At 40.2% G+C, this 26,559-nt stretch overlaps 1 protein-coding gene across 1 annotated transcript in view; it reads left to right on the forward strand.

Moving 5' to 3' along the window:
• The window catches only part of LOC139759042 (ectonucleoside triphosphate diphosphohydrolase 3-like), a 245,723-nt gene that overhangs the window by 74,441 nt on the left and 144,723 nt on the right, over nt 1–26,559 (forward strand). Inside the window, exon 4 of the mRNA XM_071680944.1 lies at nt 16,367–16,485. Coding sequence (XP_071537045.1) covers nt 16,367–16,485 — 119 coding nt within the window. The remainder of the gene's footprint in view (nt 1–16,366; nt 16,486–26,559) is intronic.

The raw sequence follows: 26,559 nt of genomic DNA on the forward strand, positions 1-26,559 counted from the left end.
AACTTTTCACTGGTTCTAACAACTTACCTCCCACACCATATATTCTTAATACCTTCCACAGAGCATCTCTATCAACTCTATCATATGCCTTCTCCAGATCCATAAATGCTTCATACAAATCCATTTGCCTTTCTAAGTATTTCTCACATACATTTTTGAAAGCAAACACCTGATCCACACATCCTTTACCACTTCTGAAACCACACTGCTCTTCCCCAATCTGATGCTCTGTACATGCTCTCACCCTCTCAATCAATACCCTCCCATATAATTTTCCATGAATACTCAACAAACTTACACCTCTGTAATTTGAGCACTCACTTTTATCCCCTTTGTCTTTGTACAATGGCACTATGCAAGCATTCTGCCAATCCTCAGGCACCTCACCATGAGTCATACATACATTAAATATCCTTACCAACCAGTCAACCACACAGTCATCCCCTTTTTTTGATAAATTCCACTGCAATACCATCCAAACCCGCTGCCTTACCGGGTTTCATCTTCCGCAGAGCTTTTACTATCTCTTCTTTGTTTACCGAATCATTCTCCCTAACCCTCTCTTTTGCACACCGCCTCGACCAAAACACCCTATATCTGCCACTAAATCATCAAACACATTCAACAAACCTTCAAAATACTCGCTCCATCTCCATCTCACATCACCACTACTTGTTTTCACCTCCCCATTAGCCCCCTTCACTGATGTTCCCATTTGTTCCCTTGTCTTACACACTTTATTTACCTCCTTCCAAGACATCTTTTCATTCTCCCTAAAATTTATTGGTACTTTCTCACCCCAACTCTCATTTGCCCTCTTTTTTGCCTTCTGCACCTTTCCCTTGACCTCCTGCCTCTTTCTTTTATATATCTTCCAGTCACTTGCATTATTTCCTTGCAAAAATTGTCCAAATGCCTCTCTCTTCTCTTTCAGTAATAATCTTACTTCCTCATCCCACCACTCACTACCCTTTCTAATCTTCCCACCTCCCACGCTTCTCATGCCACAAGCTACCACAAGCATCTTTTGCACAAGCCATCACTGCTTCCCTAAATACATCCCATTCCTCCCCACTCCCCTTGCTTCGTTTGTTCTCACCTTTTTACATTCTGTGATCAGTCTCTCCTGGTACTTCCTCACACAAGTCTCCTTCCCAAGCTCACTTACTCTCACCACTCTCTTCACCCCAACATTCTCTCTTCTTTTCTGAAAACCTCTACAAATCTTCACCTTCGCCTCCACAAGATAATGATCAGACATCCCTCCAGTTGCACCTCTCAGCACATTAACATCCAAAAGTCTCTCTTTTGCACGCCTATCAATTAATACGTAATCCAATATCGCTTTATGTATATCTCTCTTTTTAAACCAGGTATTCCCAATCACCAGTTCTTTTTCAGCACATAAATCTACAAGCTCTCCACCTTTTCCATTTACAACACTGAGCACCTCATGTTCACCAATTATTCCCCCAACTGCCACATTACTCACCTTTGAATTTAAATCACCCATCACTACAACCCGGTCTTGTGCATCAAAACTACTAACACACTCACTCAACTGCTCCCAAAACACTTGCCTCTCATGATCTTTCTTCTCATGCTCAGGTGCATATGCACCAATAATCACCCATCTCTCTCCATCCACTTTCAGTTTTACCCATATCAATCTAGAGTTTACTTTCTTACACTCTATCACATACTCCCACCACTCCTGTTTCAGTAGTAGTGCTACTCCTTCCCTTGCTCTTGTCCTCTCACTAACCCCTTACTTTACTCCCAGGACATTCCCAAACCACTCTTCCCCTTTACCCTTAAGCTTCGTATCACTCAGAGCCAAAACATCCAGGTTCCTTTCCTCAAGCATACTACCTATGTCTCCTTTTTTCTCATCTTGGTTACATCCACACATATTTAAACACCTCTATCTGAGCCTTCATATTTGGCCGATAAAAATTGGTTAATCTGTCATTTGTCATCCTAACTCCCAAATGTCCAGACAAACAAGAAATATTAGATATAGCAATAGCATCTACCCAATAATTCTTTGGAACAACAATCTGCTTTCTGACCTCCTAGTGATCAGATGATGGAACATAAGCAGGCCTCCACTTTCTCAGTACCACACCATTTTTTACATAAAATCCAACTGACACATCACTCTCACTCCCATTTCTAGCAACTTCACTCCAACATTCTTTCAAACTCTAACCACCCTTCTGTAACTTCGTCAACTCTTCCTTGTCCTCAACAAAATTTGGAAATACATCAATACATTTAACTTCTCCTCTCTTTAACATTGACTTGCTTGGTCATGACACAAGTTGGATAAACAATTTCACTACATTGTACCTTACTATCAGTCTGATTCTCTACATTTCTATCTGTCATATGGTTCACCTTTACAATAGTCTCTACATCAAATGGATTACTACTCATAATAGGCTCTCGGACTAATTTGTCAGTCAAATCATTCCCCAATAGCATGTGTACTTCAGGCATAGGAAATTCCTCACATGTCCCAACTTTTACATTGCCACTCACACATCCACTCGCAAGATTTATATAATGCAATGGGATATGCTTGCCTAACCATAACCCACTTACATTTGTTTTTTCCCTAGAATAAGACTCCTTTGTCCATTCTAATACATCTTTCAGAATTAAACTATGATGCTCCAGTATCTGTCAATATTAAGATTTTATTCTTAGGACTACCTTTTATTTCAGCCTTTCTTTCTGTGATATATGGCTCATAAATTGCATATTTTGGTTTATTCACATTATACTCATTACCTCTTACCTCACTAATATCCTGTTTCTGTTCCCAAGCAACAGTTAATCATATAGTCTTTGGGGATTTTAGACAGTGATATTTAGCATGACCAAATTCTCCACATCCCAAGCATTTCATTGATTGTCTCTCCTGTATACTAACATGAGGGTTATGACTAAACTGAGGTCTTATATACCTGTATTGTGTTTGTCTTTGAAATCTATTCCCTGCATTATGTGGCTCATAGGTAGGTGGACCTTCCACAAAATAATATTGACTAGGCTATTTAACATTTGAATAGTTTAGTTATTTATAAGGTTTGTCATAATTTTGCCTATTACTCTGTCTTATCATACTTTGTTTCCCTGTTATTTCTTTCTTACAATATCTGTTAGCTAATTCTAACTGGTCAGCCATCCTGGCTGCCTCCATCACATTTTTTACTCTACTCTTGCATATTTCATAATATATTTCAGGTTGTATACCACTTTTGAACTGTTCCAACAGGAGTAGTTGTCTCTGTTCGTCTTTTATTTCCACTTCCTCAGACTTACACCACCTATCTAATGTCATTCCACACTCTCTGGTCATCTCAAGATGAATTCGTTCACTAATTTTCTTGACGTCACTAAACCTTCTCTCATACGCTTCTGCATCCAATTCCACAGTTTTTGATACTGCTTGCTTAACAGCCTTATAATCTGCTGATTGCATTACACTAAGACATGCATATGCCTGTCTAGCCTTACCCCTAAATTTACTCAGCACCAACATAGACCAATAATTTTCATCCCATTCTTTGATAGTTGCAAGTTTTTCAGATTGAGTAATGAAGTCCTCAGCTTATATAAACTCAGGTAACTAACTTACTCTGTCATTGTTATCTCCAATTTTTCTTCTTGTACCTGTTCTTTCTATTTCTAATTGCCTATGTCTTACCTCTTTAACAGCCTGAATTCTCACTTTTTCTGCCTATATTCTCTCTTTTTCTTCTGCCTGTATTCTCTATTTTTCTACTTCTATCTGTATTCTCTCTTTTTCTGCCTCTGGTTGTATTTTCTTAAGTTCAAATTCTAACCTCAATCTCTCCATTGCCACTTTTTCACTTGTCTGTCCCTCATAATCACCACAATTTTCAACATCCTTAGATTCCTTCAATATTGATAAGGACAACAACTGATTAATTCTCTCTGCATATCACTTTTGACGTGTGCCCAGAGAAATTGCATAATTAGCTGCCACCTGATTCAGTTCATCTTTACTGCACTGGTTCAGAAAATGTATATCCTGAGTTTCACTAAACTTCTTAACTATATCTGCCATGTTTAAACAAAGTGAATATACAAGTATGGACACTTGTTTAGAAAAATATTCCCCATATATTACAAGAGATCACAGTAGAGTACTAACCTACAACACTTTGGTACTACTTGAATTACAGTACAAATGATTTCACATCCTGGACGGTTGGTTTCACATTATCCTTCCTGGACAGTAGGTTTCACATATTGAAATCCCAGACAGGCCCCCATGTTATGTGCCTCACCCCTTTCTTTAAAGGGTGTGTAATCAGCTCGTAGACCCATTAAGACAGAACTCTGAAATAATGGCTTCTGTTAACAGAGGTTTGCGCTAGACACAGATTCCCTTACCATCTGGTTAACATCTGACAGCTGATGGCCACTTGATATATAAACACTTTGTTGTTCCCACATTGGTCAAATACCAAACACAGTACTAAAAAGTTATAAAGATATATGTACAGTAGCAAAAATAAATATGTGCTGTCTCTGAACATAAAAATACAATTTACTCAATACACTGATCTCCCTCTACTTTATTTTACTTTACACATCTTAGGCAAATATACTGGTCTCAGTTTGTAACATAAGTCTGAAGTAACTGAGATGTGTACAGATTAACTTTATACATTTTACCCAATGGCATTGTACCGCATCTCACTCGAGAGCCATTTCAGAGGGAGAGAGGGAGAACAGCTTGTAAATATTCCGATACTTTTTCTATTCTTGTATGCAAGTGCTTCCAATTATTTTATTTTGTCTCTTACATATTCTTTGTTCTTCCATGATTTGTAATTATGGTAAAAGTATTAGCTATTGATTTACTTACAATCTAATAAAAAAGATATCATATTGTAAAATACGATAATAAGATTCTTCAAAAGAATATAATGTACCTTAGAAAACTGAACATATCATTCCTTTAGAAAGCTGAAAATATGATGGATAACTGAAACAATAAATTATTGGTAAAGATTGGAGATAACTGTAACAAAGAAAGTAAATTCTATATTGATGTGGGTAAAACTGAAAGAGGATGGAGAGATATGTGCGATTATTGGTGCTTATGCACCAGGTCATGAGAAGAAAGATCATCAGAGGCAAGTGTTGTGGGAGCAGCTGAGTTAGTGTTTCAGCAGCTTTGGTGCACAAGATCAGGTATTAGTGATTGATGATTTAAATGTGAAGATGAGAAATGTGGCACTTGAGGGTATAATTGGTGTACATAGGGTATTCAGTGTTGTGAATGGAAATGGTGAAGAGCTTATGGATTTGTGTGCTGAAAAAAGGCTGGTGATTGGGGTATTCAGTGTTGTGAATGGAAATGGTAAAGAGCTTGTGGATTTGTGTCCTGAAAAAAGACTGGTGATTGGGGTATTCAGTGTTGTGAATGGAAATGGTGAAGAGCTTGTGGATTTGTGGACTGGTGATTGGGAATACCTGGTTTAAAAAGTATACGTATGTGAGTAGGAGAGATGGTCAAGGGGCATTATTGGAGTACATGTTGATTGATATTTGTGTAAAAGTGAGACTTTTGGATGTTAATGTGCTGAGAAGGGCAGCTGGAGGGAAGTCTGATCAATATCTTGTAGAGGGGAACGTAAAGATTTGTAGAGGTTTTCAAAAAAGAAAAGGGAATGTTGGAGAGAAGAGGGTGATGAGAGTAAGTGAGCTTGGAAAGGAGACTTTTGTGAGGAAGTACCTGGAGAGATTGCATGTAGAATGGTAGAAGGCGAGAGCAGGTGATGTGAGGGGAGTGGGTAAGGAATGGGATGTATTTAGGGAAGCAGTGATGGCATCTGCAAAAGATGCATGTGGCATGAGCAACTGGTGGGAGTAGAGCAGATTAGAACGGGTAGTTAGTGGTGGAGAGAAGTTTAGTGAAAGAGAAAAGAGAGGCATTTGGATGGTACTTACAAGGAAGGAGTGCTGGGAGATGTATAAAAGAAAGCAGCAGGAGGTCAAGAAAAAGAGGACAGATGAGAGTTGTGGTAAGAGAGTATCATTAAGCTTTTGGGTGGATAAAAATGTGTTTTGGAAGGAGGTAAATAATGTGCGAAAGACAAGAGAACAAATGGGAACACCAGTGAATTGGGTTAGGGGGAAGTGATAACAGGTAGCGATGAAGTGAAAAGGAGATGGAGTGAGTGTTTTGGAGGTTTGTTGAATGTGTTTGATGATACAATGCAGATGTAACGTGTTTTGGTCAGGATGGTGTGCAAAGTGAAAGGGCCCAGGAGAATGATTTGGTTAAAAGGGAAGAGGTGGTGAAAGCCTTGTGGAAGATGAAGTCAAGCAAGGCAGTGGGTTTGGATGGTATTGCAGTTGAATTTATTCAGAAAGGGGATGACTGTGTTGTTGATTAGTTGGTAAGGATATTCAGTGTATGTATGTATGGATCATGGTGAAGTGCCTGAGGATTGGTGGAATGCGTGTATAGTGCCATTGTACAAAAGCAAAGGGGATAAAGGTGAGTGTTCTAACTACAGAGGCATAATTTTGTTTAATGTTCCTGGAGAATTGTATGGGAGGGTATTGACTAAGAGGGTGAAGGCATGTACAGAGAATCAGATTGGGAAGGAGAAGTAAGGTTTCAGAAGGGGTAGAGGATGTGTGGATCAGGTGCTTGCTTTGAAGAATTTGTGAGAAATATTTAGAAAAACAAATGGATTTGCATGTAGCATTTATGGATCTGGAAAAGCCATATGATAAGGTTGATAGAGATGCTTTGTGGAAGGTCTTAAGAGTATATGTGTGGGAGGTAAGTTACTAGAAGCAGTGAAAAGTTTTTATCAAGGATGTAAGGCATGTTTACAAGTAGGAAGAGAGGAGAGTGACTGGTTTCCAGTGAAAGTTTGGCTGCAGCCGGAGTGTGTGATATATCTTTGGTTGTTTAATCTGTTTATGGATAGGGTGGTTAGGGAGGTAAATGCAAAAGTTTTGGAGTGAGGGGCAAGTATGCAGTCTCTTGTGGATGAGAGGGCCTGGGAAGTGAGTTGGTTGTTGTTTGCCAATGATACAGCACTGGTTGCTGATTCAAGTGAGAAACTCCAGAAGTTGGTGATTGAGTTTGGAAAAGTATGTGAAAGGAGAAAGTTGAGAGTAAATGTGAATAAGAGTAAGGTAATTAGGTTCAGTAAGGTTGAGGGACAAGTAAATTGGAATGTAAGTTTGAATGGAGAAAAATTGGAGGAAATGAAGTGTTTTAGATATCTAGGAGTAGACTTAGCAGCAAATGGAACCATGGAAGTGGAAGTGAGTCACAGGGTTAGGGGAGGGGTTGAAGGTTCTGGGAGCATTGAAGAATTTATGGAAAGATGGAATGTTACCTCTAAGAGAAAAATGCTTATGTTTGAAGGAATAGTGGTTCCAACAATATGGTTGCAAGGCATGGGCTATAGATAGGGTTGTATAGAGGAGGGTGGATGTGTTGTAAATGAAATGTTTGAGGACAATATATGATGTGAGGTGGTTTGATCGAAAAATTAATGAAAGGGTGAGAGAGATGTGTGGTAATACAAAGAGTGTGGTTGAGAGAGCAGAAGAGGGTGTGCTGAAATGGTCTGGACACATACAGAGAATGAGTGAGGAAAGATTGACAAAGAGGATATATGTGTCAGAGGTGGAGGGAACAAGGAGAAGTGGGGGACCACATTGGAGGTGGAAGGATGGAGTGAAAAACATTTTGAGTGATTATGGCCTGAACATACAGGAGGGTGAAAAGCTTGCAAGGAATAGATTGAATTGGAATGATAAGGTGTACCAGGGTCGACATGCTGTCAGTGAACTGAACCAGGGCATGTGAAGTGTCTGGTGTAAACCATGGAAAGGTGTGTGAGGCCTGGATGTGGAAAGGGAGCTGTGGTTTTGGTGCATTACACATGACAACTAGAAATTTAGTGTGAGCGAATCTGGCCTTTTTTTTGTCTATTCGTGGCGCTACTTTCCTGTAATGGTAGGGGCTATTTCCTGTGTGGCAGGGTAGCGATTGGAATGGATGAAGGCAGCAAATATGAAAATATACACGTGTATATATGTATGTGTCTGTGTATGTATATGTATGTATACGTTGATATGTATATGTATTTATATGTGGATGCATGGGTGTTTATGTATATATATGTGTATATGAGTGGTTGGGCCATTCTTCGTCTGTTTCCTTGCATTACTTTGCTGATGCGGGACACCAGTTAAGTAAAAAAGATATATATATGTATAATGACAACCCCCTCCCCCTGCATGTGCGCAAGGTAGAGTGCTAGGAGAAGACAACAAAGGCCACATTCGTTCACACCCAGTCTCTAGCTGTCATTTAATATGCACCGAAACCAAAGCTCCCTTTCCACATCTAGGCCCCACAAAACTTTCCATGGTTTACCTCAGACACTTCACATGCCCTGGCTCAAGCATGTCGACCCTGGTATACCACATCATTCCAATTCACTCTATTCCTTGCACTCCTTTCACCCTCTTTCATGTTCAGGCCCCGATCACTCAAAACCTTTTTCACTGCATCTTTCCACCTCCAATTTGGTCTCCCACTTCTCTTCATTCCTTCCACCCCTGACACATATATCTTCTTTGTCAATCTTTCCTCACTCATTCTCTCCATGTAACCAAACCATTTCAAAACACCATCTTCTGCTCTCTCAACCACACTCTTTTTATTACGACACATCTCTCTTACCCTTTCACTACTTACTCAACCAAATCACCTCACACCACATATTGTCCTCAGACATCTCATTTCCAGCACATCCACCCTCCTCCACACAACTCTATCAATAGCCCACGCCTCGCAACCATATAACATTGTTGGAACCACCATTCCTTCAGACATACCCATTTTTGCTTTCCATGATAACGTTCTCGACTTCCACACATTTTTCAACGCTCCCAGGACTTTCACCACTTCCACCACCCTATAATTCACTTCCGCTTCCATGGTTTCATCCCCTGCCAAATCCACTCCCAGATATCTAAAACACTTCACTTCCTCCAGTTTTTCTCCATTCAAACTTACCTCCCAATTGACTTGTCCCTCAACCCTACTGTACCTAATAACCTTGCTCTTATTCACATTTACTCTCAGCTTTCTTATTTCACACACTTTACCAAACTCAGTCACCAGCTTCTGCAGTTTCTCACCCAAATCAGCCACCAGCACTGTATCATCAGCGAACAACAACTGACTCACTTCTCAAGCTCTCTCATCCACAACAGACTGCATACTTGCCCCTTTTTCCAAAACTCTTGCATTCACCTCCCTAACAACCCCATCCATAAACAAATTAAACAACCATGGAGACATCATGCACCCCTGCCGCAAACCATCATTCACTGAGAACCCATCACTTTCCTCTCTTCCTACACGTACACATGCCTTACATCCTCGATAAAAACTTTTCACTGCTTCTAACAACTTACCTCCCACACCATATATTCTTAATACTTTCCACAGAGCATCTCTATCAGCTCCATCATATGCCTTCTCCAGATCCATAAATGCTACATACAAATCCATTTGCTTTTCTAAGTATTTCTCACATACATTTTTGAAAGCAAACACCTGATCCACACATCCTCTACCACTTCTAAAACCACACTGCTCTTCCCCAATCTGATGCTCTGTACATGCCTTCACCCATTTAGTCAATACCCTCCCATATAATTTCCCAGGAGTACTCAACAAACTTATACCTCTGTAATTTGAGCACGCACTTTTATCCCCTTTGCCTTTGTACAATGGCACTATGCAAGCATTCTGCCAGTCCTCAGGTGCTTCACCATGAGTCATACATACATTAAGTAACCTTACCAACCATTCAACAGTATAGTCACCCCCTTCTTAATAAATTCCACTGCAATACCATTCAAATCCGCTGCCTTACCGGCTTTCATCTTCTGCAAAGCTTTTACTACCTCTTTTCTGTTTACCAAATCATTCTCCATAACCCTTTCACTTTGCACACCACCTCGACCAAAACACCCTATATCTGCCACTCTATCATCAAACACATTCAACAAAACTTCAAAATACTCACTCCATCTCCATCTTACATCACCACTACTTATTATCTCCTCCCCATTAGCCCCCTTCACTGAAGTTCCCATTTGTTCCCTTGTCTTACGCACTTTATTTACCTCCTTCCAAAACATCTTTTTATTCTCCCTGAAATTTAATGATACTCTCTCACCCCAACTCTCATTTGCCCTCTTTTTTACCTCTTGCTCCTTTCTCTTGAACTCCTGCCTCCTTCTTTTATACATCTCCCAGTTATTTGCTTTATTTCCCTGAAAAAATCATCCAAATGCCTTTCTCTTCTCTTTCACTAATAATCTTACGTCTCCATCCCACCATTTTCATTATACTTTGTTGCTGTCTTCCGTGTTAGCGAGGTAGCACAAGGAAACAGACGAAACAATGGCCCAACCCACCCACATACACATGTATATACGTACGTGTCCACACACGCACGTATACATACCTATACATTTCGATGTATACTTATGTATAACTACACAGACTTATACATATATACAAATATACATAATTCATTCCTGTCGCCATGCTGCCACACATGAAATGACAGCTCCCTCCCCCCGCACGCGCATGAGGTAGGGCTAGGAAAAGGCAACAAAGGCCACGTTCGTTCACACTCACTCTATAGCTGTCATTTATAATGCTTCGAAACCACAGCTCCCTTTCCACATCCAGGCCCCACAAAACTTTCCATGGTGTGCCCTAGACCCTTCACATGCCCTGGTTCAATCCATTGACAGCACGTCGACCCTGGTGTACACATCGTTCCATTTCACTTTATTCCTTGCATGCCTTTCACCTTCCTGCATGTTCAGGCACCGATTGCTGAAAATCTTTTTCACTCTATCCTTCCACCTCCAATTCGGTCTCCCACTTCTCCTCGTTCCCTCCACCAATGACACATATATCCTCTTTGTCAATCTTTCCTCACTCATTCTCTCCATGTGACCAAACTATTTCATTACACCCTTTACTGCTCTCTAAACCACACTCTTTTAGTTACCATACATCTCTCTTACCCTTTTATTACTTACTTGATCAAACCACCTCACACCACATATTGTCCTCAAGCATCTCATTTCCAACACATCCACCCTCGTCCGCACAACCCTATCTATAACCCACACCTCACAGCCATATAACATTGTTTGAACCACGATTCCTTCAAACATACCCATTTATGCTTTCCAAGATAAATTTCTTGCCTTCCCACACATTCTTCAACGCTCCCAGAACCTTCACCCCTTCCCCCACCCTGTGACTCACTTAAGCTTCCATGGTTCCATCCGCTGCCAAATCCACTCCCAGATATCTAAAACAATTCACTTCCAGTTTTTCTCCATTCAAACTTACCTCCCAATTGACTTGTCCCTCAACCCTGCAACCTAATAACCTTGATCTTATTCATATTTACTCTCAGCTTTCTTCTTCCATAAACTGGTGGGTGATTCAGGTGAGAAACTGCAGAAGCTGGTGACTGAATTTGGTAAAGTGTGTGAAATAAGAAAACTGAGAGTACATGTGAATAAGAGCAAGGCTATTAGGTCTTAGGGTTGAGGGACAAGTCAATTGGGAGGTAAGCTTGAATGGAGAAAAACTGGAGGAAGTGAAGTGTTTTAGATATCTGGGAATGGATTTGGCAGCGGATGGAACCAAGGAAGCGGAATTGAGTCATAGGGTGGGAGAGGTGGTCAAGGTTCTGGGAGCATTGAAGAATGTGTGGAAGGCAAGAACATTATCTCGGAAAGCAAAAATGGGTATGTTTGAAGGAATAGTGGTTCCAACAATGTTATATGATTGCAAGGCATGGGCTATAGATAGGGTTGTGCGCAGGAGGGTGGATGTGTTGGAAATGAGATGTTTAAGGACAATATTTGGTGTGAGGTGGTTTGATCGATTAAGTAATGAAAGGGTAAGAAAGATGTGTGGTAATAAAAAGAGTGTGGAAAGATGAGTGGTAATAAAAAGAGTGTGGTTGAGAGAGCAGAAGAGGGTGTATTGAAATGGTTTGGGCACATGGAGAGAATGAGTGAGGAAAGATTGACAAAGAGGATATATGTGTCAGAGGTCGAGTGAACAAGAAGTGGGAGACCAAATTGGAGGTTGAAAGGTGGAGTGAAAAAGATTTTGAGTGATTCGGGCCTGAACATGCTGGAGGGTGAAAGGCTTGCAAGGAATAGAGTGAATTGGAACGATGTTGTATACTGGGGTCGATATGCTCTCAATGGATTGAACCAGGGCATGTGAAATGCCTGGGGTAAACCATGGAAAGTTTTGTTGGGCCTGGATTTGGAAAGGGAGATGTGGTTTCGTGCATTATACATGACAGCTAGAGACTGAATGTGGACGAATATGGCCTTTGTTGTCTTTTTCTAGCACTACCTTGCATGTGTGCAGGGGGGGAGGGGGGTGTTCTTTCATGTGTGGTGGGGTGGCGACGGGAATGAATAAAGGGAGCAAGTATGAATTATGTACTTGTGTATATATGTATATGTCTCTGTATGTATGTATATGTACACATTGAAATTTATATGTATGTATATGTACATGTGTGGACGTGTATGCATATACATGTGTATGTGGGTGGGTTGGGCCATTGTTTCATCTGTTTCCTTGCGCTACCTCGCCAGTGTGGGAGACAGCAACAAAGTATAATAAGTAAATAAATGGTAATAATGTAATATGTATATACCTGTGCATGTAGGTGGGTTGGGCCATTCTTTCATCTGTTTCCTTGCACTACCTTGCTAACGTGGGAAACAACGACAAAGTATGATAAAGAAAAATAATAATATGAATATATATATAATGCCCCCAGTCGAAAGCCTTGCTGTTTACAGCCGAGTCCCATGGACCTTTCATTGATTTTCCAAGACCATTTGATATGCCCTAGTTCACCCTACTGTCAGCATGTTGACTCCTTTAAACCACATTATCCAATATGATTTTTCCCATGCATGCCTATCACCTCCATGCATGTTCAGGCCCTGAAACTTTGAGGCACCTTTCCCTCTATCCATGTATCTCCTTCTCATTTGCCTAATCGTTGTTCCTCTTCTTATATTATGTATACATTCTCTGGCAGCCTGATCATATTCATTCTTTCCATTTGTCCAGACCTTTTTAGTACACACTCTTTAGCTCTTTCATACATGCTCTTCTTACTATCATACCTTTCTCTTACCCTGCCAATTCATTTTTGATAAGCCTCCTTACATTACATTTTGTACTCAAACATTTCATTTACAACAACAGCAACAACAAAATCTTTCTTACCTTTTACACAGGGCCCATGCTTTTCATTCATACAACATTGTCAGGACTTCCAGGTTTTACCAACAAAAATACATCTCTGTTTTCACAGATAGTAACTTCTTCCACACAGTCCTCAGTGTGCTCAGAACCTTTACCCCTTGACCCTTCCTATAGCTCATTTCAATTTGCATGTTTCACCTGCTGCTATGTCCACTCTCAGTTACCTAAAGCAAGTATTCCACTTTCTCTAAGTTATCCTCTTGCGCACGCTCGCACACACACACGCACGCACGCACACTCACTGAAACCACCTCCTGCAGTTCTCACTCAAATCTGGCATTTACAGACAGCAACAGACATACCTCCTCTCACTGTCTCCGTGCGTAACTGACTGCCCCCTCTCTCAAAGACCCTCTTATTCGCCTCCTTCACTACCCCATCTATAAAAAGGATAAACAGCCATGGTGACATCACATATTCCTGTGGCAGACCTTCTTTACATGGAACCACTTACCCTCCTCATTAACTTGCACTCACAGCTTACTCCCTCGATGAAAACTCCTTTGCTTTTTGTATCTTTCCTTCCACACAATAATTTGTAATATCTTCCATAAAGCATCTCATAAACCTATCATACACTTTCTCTAGGTCCATAGATGCCAAGTAAATCTTTCAGTTTTTCTAAGTCTTTTTCACAAATTCTTCAAGGCAAACATCTCATTTGCACATCCACCATTGTGAAACCATGGTGTTCCTCCTGAATATGATGCTCTGTGCATACCACCACCCTCTGTCACCGCTCTCCCATATAACTTACCACTTTGCAATTGTACAGTGGCACTATACATCCATTCTGTCAGTCCTCATGCTCCACTTCTTGAACCATACATGCACTGGAAATCCTAAGTATCCAATCAGCAGTACAGCTAAACCCATTCATGAAAAATTCAACTGCACTTCCATTCACTCTAGTTGCTTTGCCACACGTCTTATGCATAGCATTCACCATCTCTTAAAGCACTTTCCATGACCCTCTTGCCTTGCATATCTCCATATCCCAAATACCCATATCTAACACATTCAACAACCCTTCAAAATACTCACTATATGTATCTCATCTTTGCCTCTTCCTTGCTTGTTACCATTTCCTCATCTGCTTCCTCCACTGATGCTCCCATTGGTTACTTTTTTTCCTTGTGCTACTCCTCTAGAGGTTTGCTGATGCTCTCTCCCCCCAACTCTTGTTTTCCCGTTTTTTTTTCAGTTTTCCTCCCACTTCCTCTTGTACATCTTTCAGACACTCACACTCCTTCCTTGTAGATAATGCTCATGCACCTCTCTTTTTTCTTTCATAAATAACTTTGCTTCCTCATTCCACACTTGTTTACCCTTTTTCACACTCCCATATTCCACCTAATATGCGATGCGCATTTCTTTCGCACATATAAGCACTGCTTTTTAAGTACCAACCATTCCTCACCCACATCCCTATTATCAGTTACTCCCACCTTCTGTCATTCTTCACCCAAATTCTCCTGGTATCTCCTCACCCAAGTCTTTTTTCAAAGATCCCTTCAATATCATCACCCTCTTCCCACTCATATAAAAAAGATTCCTTTTTTCCTAAGGCTTCTACAAACTTTCACCCTTGCTTCCACCAAGAAGTGATCAGACATCACACCAGCTGCCATTTTCATTACATTTGCATCCAAAAATCTCTTTGTTGCATACCTATCAATTATAACATAACCTACTAATGCCCACTGCATGTCCCTCTTTTTAAACCATGTCTCCATGGTTGTTTAATTTGTTTATGGATGGGGTTGTTAGGGAGGTAAATGCAAGAGTCTTGGAAAGAGGGGCAAGTATGAAGTCTGTTGGGGATGAGAGAGCTTGGGAAGTGAGTCAGTTGTTGTTCGCTGATGATACAGCGCTGGTGGCGGATTCATGTGAGAAACTGCAGAAGCTGGTGACGGAGTTTGGTAAAGTGTGTGGAAGAAGAAAGTTAAGAGTAAATGTGAATAAGAGCAAGGTTATTAGGTACAGTAGGGCTGAGGGTCAAGTCAATTGGGAGGTGAGTTTGAATGGTGAAAAACTGGAGGAAGTGAAGTGTTTTAGATATCTGGGAGTGGATCTGTCAGCGGATGGAACCATGGAAGCGGAAGTGGATCATAGGGTGGGGGAGGGGGCGAAAATTTTGGGAGCCTTGAAAAATGTGTGGAAGTCGAGAACATTATCCCGGAAAGCAAAAATGGGTATGTTTGAAGGAATAGTAGTTCCAACAATGTTGTATGGTTGCGAGGCGTGGGCTATGGATAGAGTTGTGCGCAGGAGGATGGATGTGCTGGAAATGAGATGTTTGAGGACAATGTGTGGTGTGAGGTGGTTTGATCGAGTAAGTAACGTAAGGGTAAGAGAGATGTGTGGAAATAAAAAGAGCGTGGTTGAGAGAGCAGAAGAGAGTGTTTTAAAATGGTTTGGGCACATGGAGAGAATGAGTGAGGAAAGATTGACCAAGAGGATATATGTGTCGGAGGTGGAGGGAACGAGGAGAAGAGGGAGACCAAATTGGAGGTGGAAAGATGGAGTGAAAAAGATTTTGTGTGATCGGGGCCTGAACATGCAGGAGGGTGAAAGGAGGGCAAGGAATAGAGTGAATTGGAGCGATGTGGTATACAGGGGTTGACGTGCTGTCAGTGGATTGAATCAAGGCATGTGAAGCGTCCGGGGTAAACCATGGAAAGCTGTGTAGGTATGTATATTTGTGTGTGTGGACGTGTGTATGTACATGTGTATGGGGGGGGTTGGGCCATTTCTTTCGTCTGTTTCCTTGCGCTACCTCGCAATACGCGGGAGACAGCGACAAAGTATAAAAAAAAAAAAAAAAAAAAAAAAAAAAATATTTTTTCAGCATACAGCTCTACAAACTGTTCACCATCAACTATCACTATATGTTTGATTATATTTATTTGTTTTATGTTTCCCTTACAGGTTTGGATAAGGAGATAGTTGAGGATCTTTGCTTTGATGCCATGTTTGCTTATAACCTCTTCACCATCGGTTTAGGCATAGACAACTCTACTTGGGCTAATGTGCAGTTTACTGATGAGGTTTGTGTTCTTAGTATCTGTTAAACAGGCTAATTTCTGTATTTATCAATATTATTTAGAAGCTTTGCCGTATATGTGGTTTCATCTTATAGCCATTTTCCACTCTCTCTCTCTCTCTCTCTCTCTCTCTATCTCTATCTCTCTCTCTCTCTCTCTCTCTCTCTCTCTCTCTCTCTCTCTCTCTCTCTCTCTCTCTCTCTCTCATTGCAACAGATAGTAATAGAGACCCTAAAAGATTTTATAAATGTATCAGTAATAAGAAATGGAATAAAGCCCTTTGCAAACAAGGATAGGGAACCATTGTGGATGATAAAAGCATAGCAATAACCCTGAACAAGTTTTTAGTTTTATTTTTATGCTAGAAAGCAATGACATGAATTTTGAGACTGTGATGAATAGCTTTCATATGATACAAGAATTTACTGTCACAGTTAGAGAAGTAATGCACAGATAGATAAGTTGAAGACTAATATAAATGCGTGTCCTGCTCTTTTCTAGCCACAAGTAATTGAAAACATCAAACACGAAATTGCTGGACCATTTACCTATATTTCAATAAGTCTCTCTAGGATGGAATAATCCCACAGGACTGGAGACTGGCAAATGCCATTCCTATATGCAAAAAGAGAAACTCTAAATTGCCTCACAGTTACTGTCCTATTAGACTCTCATCCATTATATGTAAACTCCTAGAGTTGATTATTAGAGATAAAATTGTACCCTTCCTAGACCAACATAGTCTGATCAGTAACACAGCATGGTTTTAGAAGATGCAGATCATCCTCCTTGAATTTTATCATAAATTATTCTGTACTCATGAAAAGACAAAAGCAATAGACATAATATTTCGAGTTTCAGTAAGCATTAGAAAAAGTGTCCCATGTATTGGATACTAACCTGGTTCATGATAGGGAGCACAAAGTCATAATGAATGGTGAATCATCACCATGGTGACCCATTACTAGTGGGGTCCCCCAGGGATCCATACTGAAGCCAATACTTTTCATCATTTATATTAATGATATTAGCATAGGGCTAAATGACTTAGTGTCTAAATTTGCAGATGACACTAAGATTAGCAATGTCAAATTAACTGAAGAAGATAGGCTGATATTACAGGGGGATATAGATACAATTGCTGAATGGTTTAGTAAATGTTAAATGCCATTTAACGTTCATAAATATCAGTTATTACAAGTAAGAAACCTCAAAAAACAATATGATTATGAACTGATGGGCCACAAGATAAAGAACATCCCTAGTATGAGATGTCTAGGGGTCACTGTGTCCAACAACTTCGAATTCCCCCAGAATTGCAGTGAAGCTGCCAAGAAAGCAAGTTTTACATATAAAAGCAAGGATGTGAAATTGCCACTGTACTTAAGTATAGTTAGACGACACTTTGAATAATGCAGTGCAGTTTTGGGCTTCCCACTGGAGCAAGGATGTAGTTGAATTGGAAGCAGTTCAGCAAAGAGCAACTAAATTGTTTCTCTCCCTGCATAACAGATCAAATGAGGAGAGACTGTAAGAATTAAACTTGTTCTCCAAGAGCAAGATGGGCCTCTGGGGCAAATTAACAGGATGTTTTGAAATACCTAAAGGATTCAACAGTGATATTAAACGTTTCTTTACAGTAGTGCTAGCATTACCAATTAGAGGAAATGGACTAAAATGTAGAGGTCACCAAACTGCTGTGGACAATATGAAATATTTCTACCAACCGCACTATTAAAATATGGAATAAACTTCCAGAAGATGTTGTTCAGAGTAACACCCTTAGTATCTTCAAAGTTTGGTTTGATCATCATTTGTCACTTTACAGTATTGAATAATTCATTTAATTAGTCATCATAATGTAGTGGTATATCTTCTTACCTTCTCAACCTCTGATCTCTCCAAGGCCATGCCATGGCAACATATTGACCCATGTGTCATTATTGTATAATTCTTCATCAAAAGGTTGGATGGAGCTCAAGTTTATCCTTACAATTATCTTTGTAGCAAAAAGTGAAGGGATGCATGTCATTAGTGTTGGGATGCAGGACATACTCATGTTCACTCTACCTTCTGACTTTCCTATGAGATTTCCCTCAGGTATATTGATCCTGCAAGGTATTTTATTTACCTGTTTTCTGTCCAGCATGTGCCAGTTGCTTTGTTATCCTTTTCTTCTACTGCTTTTTAAGGGGTCTGCTGTTTTTTCTTTTTTTTTTTCAAGTAGTGTTAAGGCCAGACCACCTCACTTGGACCTTGGGTCTGTATGGTCCTCTTTCTCTACTGTTTATTACATGCTATTTACAGTTTTTATTCTTGAAAAAAAAAGAAAGCAGACATTGGACCATTTGAAATAGGTTATAGATTCAATAATGACTCCCAGAAGCAAACAGAACCATGTCTGAGGATGAAGATGTCCTATCTGGGATACCACAGGGAATGGTGTTAACCTCTACCCTTTGGGATACTGCTGTCAGATATTAGCAGTGCAGTAAAGGAAAGCATAGTAAGGAGCTTTTTGGATGATATCAGAGTAAGCAAAATGATTGGATCAGAAACTGATCACATGGTGATGTGAAAAGACAGAAGTGAACTTAATAGTACTCAGTGAAGATAGGTTTGAGAAAACAGTTATAAAAAGGACCAAATGTAGAAGGTTTGTGTGCCATCATTATTGAAAAACTAGATTTCAGAGAGCATATTGAGAAGATAAAGCTATCAAGTCAAGTGATGAATGGTATAATCTGAGAACTTTCTCAGCAAGAGATAGAAACCTTTTGATGAAAATGTTTAATGTATGTGAGAAGCAAATTGAATACTGTGTAGTATGGCCACCATTGAAACAGAAATAAACATATTAGATTGAATTCAGGAACACTTCATGAGCAAAATCTAGGTGATGGAACAAATGGACTACCTTGAAAGGTTAAAAGAATTTCAGCTGTATAAACAGAGAAAGTGTAAGAGAAAATGAAAGTCTCTCAACAAGAAAGATGCATAGACATTAAGTCTTCAAGAATACCATGGAACATACCAAAAATAAATCATTCAAAAATATGTAATAGCTCAGCCCGGAAGTTAGAATGATTATTCAGTGTACTGTCTAGAGAGATAAAAAACATGCATGGAATACCTACAGAAGTATATGAAAGTAAACTTGACATATGGATGAAATCCGTCCCAGATGAACCAAGAATCAATAGTTATGTAATGCAGGTGGCTGCTGAAAAGAATACTTCATGCTAGTCCTGCCACTGTAGTTGAATCTTGTCATAGGTAGGTAGGTACTCCCTGTAAGTTTGACTTTTTAGTAGTAAAGGCAAGTCCTGATGCCACTGTTGGTGACAGGTCCTTTACTTATCCTATCCCTTTAACCTCCCATCCCCAACACTTTCCATTGTAGGTTGAGTATCCCTTATCTCAAATGCTTGGAACCAGAAGTGTTTTGGATTTTGGATTTTTTTTTATTTTGGAATATTAACATATGTATATAATGAGATACCTTGGGGATGGGACTTGAGTGTCAACACAAAACCATTTATGTTTTATATACACCTTATACACTGAGCCTGAAGGTAATTTATATATTTTTTGATAATTTTGCACATGAAATAAAGTTTGTGTAACACTGAACCATCAGAAAGCTAAGATGTCACATTCTCAGCCACCCATGTGGACAGTCTCTGGTTGTTTGGCATCACCTTCGTTCCTAACTCTGAATTTTTATGCTATTGATAAGCAACCATTTTCTTGCACTTATCCACACATAAGTACTTAACATTTTTACCTTTATGCCGTGTTTTTCTATTTTTCATTAACTTCTGTTCATTCCTTTCAGCATAGAACTTCAACAGTTTATCCTTCTCTTTCTTCATGACATAGATGGTGGTCATTCCATCACCGTACTCTCACCATACTCTTCTCTAAGGTGTTTCACACTTACATCTCTGTCCAGATTTTCCAACAGCTTGACTTTCTGTGCTATTATAGATAAGCATAAATGCTTCCTCTTTTTCTTAGCACTGTTTCCATTTGGATATCTGCAGGCCTTTTTGGTATTTTCAACAATATCTTTGTACCTCAGAGCAAATGTACCTCAGAGCAGAGAATAAGTTTGTAACAAACTGGCTCTAACAGAGTGTCAGAGCCCAGCATGGGCAAGTGAGGTCAGGTGTGAAATTTTCCACTAGTAACGTCATGTCACAACTCAAAAAGTTTTGGATTTTGTTTCAGCAAGATATGCCCATCATCTGTCATTGTTTTGATGCTTTTGACTTTGAATTTTATCCTGGTTTTTTTTTACTGTATTCTCAAGGCTGTAATCACCTGAGTTAAGATAACTTTGCCTTGAATATTTAGTCATGAGCAAGAAAATCATCTAATTGGCAAATGTGTATTAAGACAAGTTACATAAATTTCAGTTGATAATTTAAGCTAATGAAATTCAATTTGTTGTAATTTCAGAAAGACTTCTATTTTCTTAATGTTATTTTCATAATTTCCTATGGAGTTCTAAATTTGTCAGAGTACTGTTTCTGTTAAAGTTAGTACCCAACTTCAGCCTATACATATACTTATGTGAGAGTGACATTGCAGTGACATCCCAACAAAGTTAGGCTGTTGACTGCTGATGTGCAGTATATGGTTTGGTCCTTTGCACAATGGCAGTATCATAACCAATAAGGTTAGGAGCTATTGTTAATGCAGTAAGGGTTCAATAGTTAAGAAAAGCTGAATTTTAGTGCTTCAAGGGGATACTCTAGTTTTCTGGAGTAAACATGCCTCACCCTGCCTTCTCATGTTATTATACCCATAGGGATGGAAGAAGGTTAAGGCATGCCCAATTCCATCAAAGCAGATGTTTTTCAAAACAGACAAACACATGGGGTGTGCTGAGTTTTTAATTTTTTTGGACAGTCTAAGAGCCCCATTGCCTCTGGGGAAACACTGTACTAGAGTTGTCCTCTGCCAGTGGCTTGTCATGGATGAGTCATAACGGCTAAGAAGCAGTACTGGAGTCTACCAGTTATGCTGAAAAGTGAAAGGGATGAATGATTGAGGTTGATGGGTCTGAATGTTAATGGGATGACCGAAGAGTGTTATAGGAAACTTGTGATGAAATATAAAAATCATAGTTTAGATGTGTTGGGGTTGGGGAAACCTATGTCCTTGGACAGGGTGTATGGAGTAAAAATGGAAATGATGAATGTAAGTTGAGGGAGGGCATGGAGGTCGCTTCCTGTGTGTGTGTGTGTGAATTACATAGCGTATAAATTGCTTCCCCTGAGTGTGAATTACAGTGTGTCCACACTACATCGTCTGTGCCTTAATGACATTGCTCATAAATTACTTCCTGTGTACTTGTCCTGGTACCAGAAGCATAGGAGGGTGTTACAGAGGATAGATGGAATGGATCAAGAATAGAATGGGTGAAAGGAAAGATTAGAATTGTGAAGTATGCATGGGTATATGAATATGCATTAGTGAATATGAAGACTGCAAGGTAAGGATTAATTGAAGCACTTCTGGAAAACTTTGAATGACTGTGTAAATAGTTTTGAGACGAAAAGTGGTTGTAATGGGTGATATGAAAGCAAAGATGGGATGTGATGAACTTAGTGAGAATGAAATTGACAAGATAGTTGGTAAATGGGTAGTGCCTTAAGTAAATGAGAATGGAAGTTATTTTGTGGATGTCTTTGCTGAGAGGGGTTTATTCCTTCCAACTACCTTTTTTCAACACAAGATGATTCACAGATGTATGTGGATGAGAAATTATTGAAGACAAGAACGGAAAGGGGGTGACTGTATTATTGACTGGTTGGTAAGGTTATCTAATGTATGTATGACTCATGGTGAGGTGCCTGAGGATTGGCGGAATGCGTGCATAGTGCCATTGTACAAAGGCAAAGGGGATGAGAGTGAGTGCTCAAATTACAGAGGTATAAGTTTGTTGAGTATTCCTGGTAAATTATATGGGAGGGTATTGATTGAGAGGGTGAAGGCATGTACAGAGCATCAGATTGGGGAAGAGCAGTGTGGTTTCAGAAGTGGTAGAGGATGTGTGGATCAGGTGTTTGCTTTGAAGAATGTATGTGAGAAATACTTAGAAAAGCAAATGGATTTGTATGTAGCATTTATGGATCTGGAGAAGGCATATGATAGAGTTGATAGAGATGCTCTGTGGAAGGTATTAAGAATATATGGTGTGGGAGGCAAGTTGTTAGAAGCAGTGAAAAGTTTTTATTGAGGATGTAAGGCATGTGTACGTGTAGGAAGAGAGGAAAGTGATTGGTTCTCAGTGAATGTAGGTTTGCGGCAGGGGTGTGTGATGTCTCCATGGTTGTTTAATTTGTTTATGGATGGGGTTGTTAGGGAGGTGAATGCAAGAGTTTTGGAAAGAGGGGCAAGTATGAAGTCTGTTGGGGATGAGAGAGCTTGGGAAGTGAGTCAGTTGTCGTTCGCTGATGATACAGCGCTGATGGCTGATTCATGTGAGAAACTGCAGAAGCTGGTGACTGAGTTTGGTAAAGTGTGTGAAAGAAGAAAGTTAAGAGTAAATGTGAATAAGAGCAAGGTAATTAGGTACAGTAGGGTTGAGGGTCAAGTCAATTGGGAGGTAAGTTTGAATGGAGAAAAACTGGAGGAAGTAAAGTGTTTTAGATATCTGGGAGTGGATCTGGCAGCAGATGGAACCATGGGAGTGGAAGTGGATCATAGGATGGGGGAGGGGGCGAAAATCCTGGGAGCGTTGAAGAATGTGTGGAAGTCGAGAACATTATCTCGAAAAGCAAAAATGGGTATGTTTGAAGGAATAGCAGTTCCAACAATGTTGTATGGTTGCGAGGCGTGGGCTATGGATAGAGTTGTGCGCAGGAGGATGGATGTGCTGGAAATGAGATGTTTGAGGACAATGTGTTGTGTGAGGTGGTTTGATCGAGTAAGTAACTTAAGGGTAAGAGAGATGTGTGGAAATAAAAAGAGCGTGGTTGAGAGAGCAGAAGAGGGTGTTTTGAAATGGTTTGGGCACATGGAGAGAATGAGTGAGGAAAGATTGACCAAGAGGATATATGTGTCGGAGGTGGAGGGAACGAGGAGAAGTGGGAGACCAAATTGGAGGTGGAAAGATGGAGTGAAAAAGATTTTGTGTGATTGGGGCCTGAACATGCAGGAGGGTGAAAGGAGGGCAAGGAATAGAGTGAATTGGATCGATGTGGTTTACCGGGGTTGACGTGCTGTCAGTGGATTGAATCAGGGCATGTGAAGCGTCTGGGGTAAACCATGGAAAGCTGTGTAGGTATGTATATTTGCGTGTGTGGATGTATGTATATACATGTGTATGGGGTGGGTTGGGCCATTTCTTTCGTCTGTTTCCTTGCGCTACCTTGCAAACGCGGGAGACAGCGACAAAGCAAAAAAAAAAAAAAGAACGAAAGGGTATGATTGACTGTGTGGCAGTGAATGAAAGGTTGAGAATGGTTGTGCTGGATGCTACGGTTGTTAGAGGATTCTTTGAAGACATATCCATTTTGCAGTTCTTGTGGGGTTGATGATCAAGGAAAAGTGGTGTGATGTAAGGGAGAATGGAGAGGTAAGTGTTTGCAAATGAGAAGGTGAATCAGAAAGAATGCGAAGAAGAGTGTGAAAAAGGTGTGACTGAAAGTTTAGATGAAAGTTCAGTAAGTGTAGGGATGCTTTCATGTGTGAATATGGTGCTTAAAATTATTAGAGGACTGTTAAAAGTTATTGGATGAGTAATTGGATACAGGGTTGCGAGATATAAGAATAAAAGTGGAAATGCATGGTGGATGGATGATATTGGAAATGCTGTGGAAGAGAAGAAAAATACATATGGTACATTGAGAGGCAAGTGTTTTGGGAGTAGCTGAATGAGTGTGTTAGTGGTTTTGATGCACGAGACCGGGTTATAGTGATGGGTAATTTGAATGCAAAGGTGAGTAATGTGGCAGTTGAGGGAATAATTGGTATACATGGGGTGTTCAGTGTTGTAAATGGAAATGGTGAAGAGCTTGTAGATTTATGTGCTGAAAAAGGACTGGTGATTGGGAATACCTGGTTTAAAAAGCGAGATATACATAAGTATACGTATGTAAGTAGGAGAGATGGCCAGAGAGCGTTATTGGATTACGTGTTAATTGACAGGCGCGCAAAAGAGAGACTTTTGGATGTTAATGTGCTGAGAGGTGCAACTGGAGGGATGTCTGATCATTATCTTGTGGAGGCTAAGGTAAAGATTTGTATGGGTTTTCAGAAAAGAAGAGTGAATGTTGGGGTGAAGAGGTTGGTGATAGTAAGTGAGCTTGGGAAGGAGACTTGTGTGAGGAAGTACCAGGAGAGACTGAGTACAGAATGGAAAAAGGTGAGAACAATGGAAGTAAGGGGAGTGAGGGAGGAATGGGATGTATTTAGGGAATCAGTAAGGGATTGCGCAAAAGATGCTTGTGGCATGAGAAGAGTGGGAGGTGGGTTGATTAGAAAGGGTAGTGAGTGGTGGGATGAAGAAGTAAGATTATTAGTGAAGGAGAAGAGAGAGGCATTTGGACGATTTTTGCAGGGAAAAAATACAATTGAGTGGAAGATGTATAAAAGAAAGAGAGAGGAGGTCAAGAGAAAGGTGCAAGAGGTGAAAAAGAGGGCAAATGAGAGTTGGGGTGAGAGAGTATCATTAAATTTTAGGGAGAATAAAAAGATGTTTTGGAAGGAGGTAAATAAAGTGCGTAAGACAAGGGAGCAAATGGGAACTTCAGTGAAGGGCGCAAATGGGGAGGTGATAACAAGTTGTGGTGATGTGAGAAGGAGATGGAGTGAGTATTTTGAAGGTTTGTTGAATGTGTTTGATGATAGAGTGGCAGATATAGGGTGTTTTGGTCGAGGTGGTGTGCAAAGTGAGAGGGTTAGGAAAAATGATTTGGTAAACAGAGAAGAGGTAGTAAAAGCTTTGCGGAAGATGAAAGCCGGCAAGGCAGCAGGTTTGGATTGTATTGCAGTGGAATTTATTAAAAAAGGGGGTGACTGTATTATTGACTGGTTGGTAAGGTTATCTAATGTATGTATGACTCATGGTGAGGTGCCTGAGGATTGGCGGAATGCGTGCATAGTGCCATTGTACAAAGGCAAAGGGGATGAGAGTGAGTGCTCAAATTACAGAGGTATAAGTTTGTTGAGTATTCCTGGTAAATTATATGGGAGGGTATTGATTGAGAGGGTGAAGGCATGTACAGAGCATCAGATTGGGGAAGAGCAGTGTGGTTTCAGAAGTGGTAGAGGATGTGTGGATCAGGTGTTTGCTTTGAAGAATGTATGTGAGAAATACTTAGAAAAGCAAATGGATTTGTATGTAGCATTTATGGATCTGGAGAAGGCATATGATAGAGTTGATAGAGATGCTCTGTGGAAGGTATTAAGAATATATGGTGTGGGAGGCAAGTTGTTAGAAGCAGTGAAAAGTTTTTATTGAGGATGTAAGGCATGTGTACGTGTAGGAAGAGAGGAAAGTGATTGGTTCTCAGTGAATGTAGGTTTGCGGCAGGGGTGTGTGATGTCTCCATGGTTGTTTAATTTGTTTATGGATGGGGTTGTTAGGGAGGTGAATGCAAGAGTTTTGGAAAGAGGGGCAAGTATGAAGTCTGTTGGGGATGAGAGAGCTTGGGACGTGAGTCAGTTGTCGTTCGCTGATGATACAGCGCTGATGGCTGATTCATGTGAGAAACTGCAGAAGCTGGTGACTGAGTTTGGTAAAGTGTGTGAAAGAAGAAAGTTAAGAGTAAATGTGAATAAGAGCAAGGTAATTAGGTACAGTAGGGTTGAGGGTCAAGTCAATTGGGAGGTAAGTTTGAATGGAGAAAAACTGGGGGAAGTAAAGTGTTTTAGATATCTGGGAGTGGATCTGGCAGCGGATGGAACCATGGGAGTGGAAGTGGATCATAGGATGGGGGAGGGGGCGAAAATCCTGGGAGCGTTGAAGAATGTGTGGAAGTCGAGAACATTATCTCGAAAAGCAAAAATGGGTATGTTTGAAGGAATAGCAGTTCCAACAATGTTGTATGGTTGCGAGGC

This window comes from Panulirus ornatus, chromosome 32 (assembly GCF_036320965.1).
Source record: "Panulirus ornatus isolate Po-2019 chromosome 32, ASM3632096v1, whole genome shotgun sequence".
Taxonomy (NCBI): Eukaryota; Metazoa; Arthropoda; class Malacostraca; order Decapoda; family Palinuridae; genus Panulirus; species Panulirus ornatus.